General features: G+C 36.2%; 1 protein-coding gene across 2 annotated transcripts in view; it reads left to right on the forward strand.

Moving 5' to 3' along the window:
- Positions 1 to 5,565, forward strand: part of LOC131800418 (lipase 1-like) — a 96,200-nt gene extending 90,635 nt beyond the window's left edge. Inside the window, exons 1-4 of one of the 2 annotated variants that reach the window (XM_059125597.1) lie at positions 3,610 to 3,764; positions 4,360 to 4,537; positions 4,607 to 5,103; positions 5,173 to 5,565. In XM_059125597.1, the coding sequence (XP_058981580.1) occupies positions 3,624 to 3,764; positions 4,360 to 4,537; positions 4,607 to 5,103; positions 5,173 to 5,559 (1,203 nt within the window). In that variant the 5' untranslated portion in view covers positions 3,610 to 3,623 and the 3' untranslated portion in view covers positions 5,560 to 5,565. Of the gene's footprint in view, positions 1 to 3,609; positions 3,765 to 4,359; positions 4,538 to 4,606; positions 5,104 to 5,172 lie in introns of those variants that run through there. The other variant, XM_059125598.1, reaches the window with a different exon arrangement.
- Positions 5,566 to 6,551: the final 986 nt, after the last annotated feature.

Genomic DNA, 6,551 nt, shown 5'->3' on the forward strand with positions numbered 1-6,551 from the left:
TGTTGGAAATGAAAATAAAAAATTAAAAAAGATCCATTTATTATAATTTAGATGTGACTGCAATTTAAACCAGCAAATTTAAACAGTAAAGAGAGGAAAAAATTCAGGCGGGACCGGCTATAATGTACAGTACACCAGAGCAGAGCTATCTGCCACAACAAATATACGTTTATATTGGGCACTTGTGTGAGATAAATTCAGTTCAACGCTGATCGTTATTGCATGAGTTTTCCAGCATAAGAACTGTTTAAATTCGATGTAAATAAAATTTGGAAGCTATATCTTAAACTAATCGATGCGAAGGTACCAAATGGTACCACTTTCAATCATACAGGGTGAGATAAAAAAATGCAACAAAGTCAAACGCCATAATTTGTACATTTTTTTTAAATATTATTGAATAAAAGCAAAAAGTGTCGGAAATAGAATCAAATTTTAGAATAAGTTTAGATTTATTCGAATTGGTCACCTTTGGCGCGAATTATGGCCTTCACACGCCCAATGAAACCGTCACACGCTGCCCGAATGTTGCTCTGCGGTATTTTGGCCCATTCCCGGCGATGCGCTTGCTTGAGGTGATCAACACGCCAACCTTGTTTTCCAAAAAACTCTAGACACAATAGTCTAACGGATTGGTATCCGGAGATTTTGGTGGCCATTGTGCGCTGAAATGAAGCGAGCAAAACCTCAGTTTGTAACCATTCTTGGGTGGCGGGTGCTGAGTGCGATGGTGTTGAGTCCTGCTGGAATGTCCAAGGTATGCGGCCAAAATGTTTGCGTGCCCGAGGCTTTAATGCACCCTCCAAAGTATTTTCGCTATAATATTCGGCATTTATTCCGATGCCACGGTCGATTAATACGAGCGGAGAGCGACCATCGGCTGTTATGACTGCCCACACCATCACCATGGCCGGCGCTTGAGTTCTGGTGGCCAACCGATGGTGCACATTTTCAACTGACCTCTTTGCTGGACAACGAATGTTTTCTCATCGGAGAAAACCAAATTCGGCAGTTCACCAATTTCGGCCAAGCGAAGCAAGTCTTTAGCTCTTTTGAGTCCCTTTTCTTTCTGTTGCGGTGTAAGTTCTTGCACTTTTTGGAATTTCAATGGCTTTACCCCGAGCTCATTTTTCAATATTTGCCGAATGGAAAATAGCGATATGTTCAGCTCACGATCCATTTTCGGCCACTGCGACGCGGATTTCGATCAAGTCGCTCCTTTACTATTCGAACCATTTCAGCTGATTTTGTTGTTTTCTTCCGTCCACATCCTTGACGTCGGGCTACACTACCAGTACGGGACACAAAAGGTTTATTCACATTTAAATGCTGGAGAGCTCTATCGATAGCCACTTGTGGTTTTCCAGCCAAATATAAATAAATCACACTATCACGCTAGAATTCACGAATAATTATTTTTCTGGAAAATTTTCTCCAAAATGCTTTTGGACGCTTGTAAACAATAAAGCGAGATGTCACTAGAATAATTTTAACATCTGCTGGACGAATGGCTTAGAAATAACAGCAGTCTAAAGTTGGTTGCAGTTTTGTCATCTCACCCTGCATGTATTTGAGTGAATGTATAATAAACAAGTTAAAAAGTGAATCGGCTTTGCCGACAAATGTATACCCGCAGACAATGTTCGATTGTTTAAATATATTTTGACTTCTTTTATGATTATTCATATGTTTGGCCCTCTATGGAATATTGCAAGAAAATCGAACATTTAATAAATAAATAAATCTGACATTTTAATAAATTCCATATTCGTCCCAGGTTTCTGATTTGAGAGAAATATTTAATTGTTAAGGCTCTCTGACTAGTTTCGCAAGTTATGACAGATACAAGTATTGAAAATTTTGACCCTTTGTGGGTGAGATATCAAAAAGGGTTCACGGATATATATATATTTGGATGTTCACAATAGATATTGTGTTAGCAAAAATGTTTGTATGTGTAAATTTTTATTTCGTCTATTTTTAGCACCAGACGAAATGTTCCGATCTCTAACATCTTTATAACAATTCTTGTGTTGATAAATATATTGATTAATGGAATACGATGGTATTTTCACGTTTTATGAGTTCTGGATATTAAAAAATTTACCCATTGTGGGGGAGGTACCGGAAGGAGTGGCCAGATATATTCCTTCTTCACAGCAGATCTTGTGTTAGTAGAAATAATGGGAGCTGTGAAATTTGAAGAGAGTTGGATGCTTATTTCGGATTTTATAATCGTTTTGGTTATTTAATACGTTGACCCCTTATGAGGGAGGTACCAGAAGGAATGTTCCGATCTCTAACATCTTTATAATAGATCTTGTGTTGATGTTGATGGAGTTGACCTATATCTTTCTGTGCAGAAAAGTATTTTTTTTTAATTTCGAACTTTTGTGGGAAAGGTACTAGAAAGAGTGGACCGATATTGCCCATCTTCGAACTCGATCTAAGTTTGATAATAATATTACGATGTACCAAGTTTGGACTAAATCCGATACTCTGTTCGAGAGTTATCGTGGGTCTAAAACCGTTTTTTCAATGAGGCATATTTTGGCCGTATCAAATGATATATACCCTCTCTAGTCTAGGCTGAGGGAATCCCCCAGATATTTGCGTCAGTCCCAAAAAAAACTTTCCCTGAATTCAGGGTACCTCTGAAAAAAATTAAAAAATGCAAGAGTTTTTATCAAACCACAGTAGTCCTTTTTTCAAAAATTTAACGTACCCAAAATTTGAATTTTTTGTTTTTGATAGAAAGAAAGAGTGAAATAACGGGGAAATACTTTCCCGGAATCAGGGTACAAATACCTTCCTGTGGAAAAAATCCAAAAAATTGAGAGTTTTTGCCAAACTAAAGCTCTATAATTCAAAATCCCTAAATTTTGGAATATAGTTTCTTGAAAAAAGTTAATTTCACCCACAAAAGGAATTGAGGCCAAAATGTTCAGAGAACCGGAAATGGATATGAAATTACAGCTGATTTGATTGGAAATTTTTACCATTTATCCGAAATACCAAAAATTTATGTGGAAGGTAGGCAAAAAGTGTGCCTATATTGAATTTTTTTGCGAGAAGTTATATCCTCACTAAAAAGCCGAAACGTTAAATTACGGTTGGTTTGGTAGCTTAAATGCCAAACATCGGGTTGTAATGGACATGGTGAAATCGACTTACCATTTTTTGCTGATCTCATATATATGTTCTCCCAGAATATTTCGGGAAATTGCAAATGGAATGACAAAATTAATATAATACACAAAAAATTTTCGAAAAGTTCACATTGCCAATATATCTACCACACGCCCTAATGCACTAACCAATTGTCCATAATTTTTGAACCACACAAAAAGAACCCATTCACAATTTGTTCATATTGACCAATTTAATTATTATTTAAAACTGGAAAATGTATTCTCTCATAATCTCTTAATCTAAAATCTGTAATTGCTCGAAATAATTATTTGAAATTTAAAACTAGAGCTCATCAACGAGCTTTGCAGTTGAAGTGGTATACATTTCACTGGTCATTGTGTCGTGATTGAGTGAACATCAAAATAGAAATTGTTTATTTTTGTGTTTTTTTTTTTTTTTCGTCATAGAAAAAATATTTAACAATAATTAAAATGTGTTCAAAAAATTGGTGGTGGAACAATTCGAAAGTATTCATCGTTTTGTTGGGATTTTTAAGCTTGAAACTGGTTCATGGTAGTTATGTGGAAACACATTATCCCAAAAGTGTTATTGAGGATGCAAATTTGGATGCGGTGAGTGTTAATAGGAAATTTAAAATGTTAAAAATTAGGTATAGACCCAGATAACTGTATTTAAGAGGTTCAGCCCAAATGTTCAATAGAATTATCTGTAATTTGTCATTTTGGGTTTTAGTTGAATGAAAAGCATTTCTGATTTTTTGTAAAAGTTGGCTATGCCGAATTTTTGAAATGCAGTTAATTGATCCACTTCTCCTTCGTTCTAAATGGCGTAAATTCAAAACTATCTTTTTGGCAAAAAAAAAGGAAAAATACGATTGAGGATATATCCACTAGGACATATTTCAGACCTATAAAAGAATTTGATGGTAAAAAATTCTGTAAATTATTGACCTGCTACGATCCCGATTATTGGTATTTTTAACAAATGTTTTAAAAAAGACGAAAAACACCGCTTTGGTGACTCACCGAAAATAAATCTGACAATTTCACAAAAATTTGGAAGTCATCCCCTTAATGTAGGTGAATGTAAACTTTCAAAACGCCGAGACACGCGTCTTCTATTTTTCTCTCTATTTTCATAACCTACAGGATTTTTCTGTTAATATTTTATTAAATTGTCATAAAAACTGCTTTTTGCTCTTTACAGGCCCAACTTTTGAAGAAGTACCATTATCCGGTTGAAAAACACTTCGTGACAACAAAGGATAACTACATATTGGGCATGCATCGTCTTCCCAGGCCGGGAGCCCCACCCATATTTATGATGCACGGGCTATTGGATAGTTCAGCCACATGGATTATCATGGGTCCACAAAATGCTCCAGGTAAGAAATTTGAACCAAAACAATATCCCTTTAAAACATAGCTTTGATCCTACAAAATTCCCACCTTAGCCTATTATTTCTATGACAATGGCTATGACGTTTGGTTGGGCAATTCCCGTGGCAATCGTTATTCTCGCAATCACACCACAATGGATCCAGACACCGATCCGGAATTTTGGACATTTAGTTGGCATGAAATTGGCATCCATGACTTGCCAGCCATGATTGATTATATACTCCAGCAGACTGGTTTCAAAAAGATCGGCTATTTTGGTCACTCCCAGGGCACCACGACATTCTGGGTGTTGGCCTCAATGCACCCAGAATATAATGAGAAAATCACAATGATGCATGCCTTGGCACCGGTGGCCTTTATGCGCCATGTTAAGGCCCCACTGTTGGGCTATGCCAGGAGTTTTGTTAAAATGTCCGAGCCACGAATCAGAGAATTTATGCCACGCAAAGAAATGTTGTGGAGAACATGTCTGGCATCGCCAATTACCGAGGGTACCTGTCTGGAGACCTACTATCAGGTGGTGGGAAAAGATGTGGAGACAACAAATACGGTTGGTCATGAATTTTGAAAATACAATTTTGAAAATACAATTTTTGTAATTCAATGGAAAATTTTCCAGACCATGTTCCCAACAATTGTGGGTCATTTTCCGGCTGGCTGCAATCTCAAACAGATCAGCCATTATATGCAATTAATTGACAGCGATCGGTTTTGTCAGTTCGATTATGGTGCAAAGGAAAATATGAAACGTTATGGTAAATCTACACCTCCCGACTATCCGCTGGAGAAGATCACCGCCAATGTGGGTCTGTATTACACGTTGAATGACTATTTGTCCAGTGAGGTGGATGTCAAACGTTTGGCCAAGATTTTACCAAATGTAGTGGAGGATAGTCTCTATCCTCATAAGAAATGGAATCACATGACCATGTTATGGGGCATTAATGCCCGTGAGATGGCTCATAAGCGTATGTTGGAAGTAATGAAAAATTACTCTTATGAATGAGAGAATATATATTTATGGATGTTATAAATGAAATTTAATGTTTTTTTATATTTTTGGGAAAATATATTTAGAGAGGGCCTAGAAGCTACCAAAAAATAGGAAGCCGTTAAAATACTGCTAAATAATAGGAAGATTAAGCTTTAAAGTAGGAGGAGTCAAGAAAGGTATGATATTTCCCCATTCGCCCATCATCTACACAAGGCTACCGAATCGATTTCGAAGTTAATTGAGATCGTAAGCGATTTTGGCACGTAAAAGGTTTGAAAGTCGGAGTCGGAAAAATGGATTTTAGTTTAAATTTCAAGAATTCAGATTATTGGTACCTTCGAACTTCAGTTTTAGATACAAACTCCGACCTCTACTCAGTCTTTGACAAACTAAATTGACTTTCTGCTTGGGATTAATTGATAATCAACATTTCTTCTATTTTGTAAGGGAGGTATCAGAAGGAATGGACCCAAAAAGTCCATATTTACATTACATCGATGGCTTATAGAAATATTATTAATTTACCATTTTTTAGGGAGGTACCCTAAATATTAGGCCAATGAGTTTCATTTTCACAACAATTTTCGAATAATTATTTTTATTAATTTTATGACATTTGTCCTATTAAAAAATGTAAAACCTATTTTTTCGGAGGGTGTATCAAAAGAAGATGGTCGAAAATGTCATATTCAAATCAGATCTCGAGTTTAGTCGAACATTGAGATATATTTATTTTAAAGAGAATCGCTGATTTGTTTCGCATATTATAAGGGTTATAAGGAGCCCAAATATTGACCCTATGTGGAGGAGATACCAGAATGTGTGGTCCGATATATTTCGTATTTACATCTGAACTTGTGGATTTGTGGGATTTGTAAAGTATTTAAAGAACCGGATGCCTATTTCGGATTTTAAAATCGATTTGGTTATTGAAAATTTTGACCCTTTGTGGGGGAGATACCAGAAGGAGTGGACCGATATATCCCATCTCAACAGCAGATATT

This window comes from Musca domestica, unplaced genomic scaffold (genome assembly GCF_030504385.1).
Source record: "Musca domestica strain aabys unplaced genomic scaffold, Musca_domestica.polishedcontigs.V.1.1 34, whole genome shotgun sequence".
Taxonomy (NCBI): Eukaryota; Metazoa; Arthropoda; class Insecta; order Diptera; family Muscidae; genus Musca; species Musca domestica.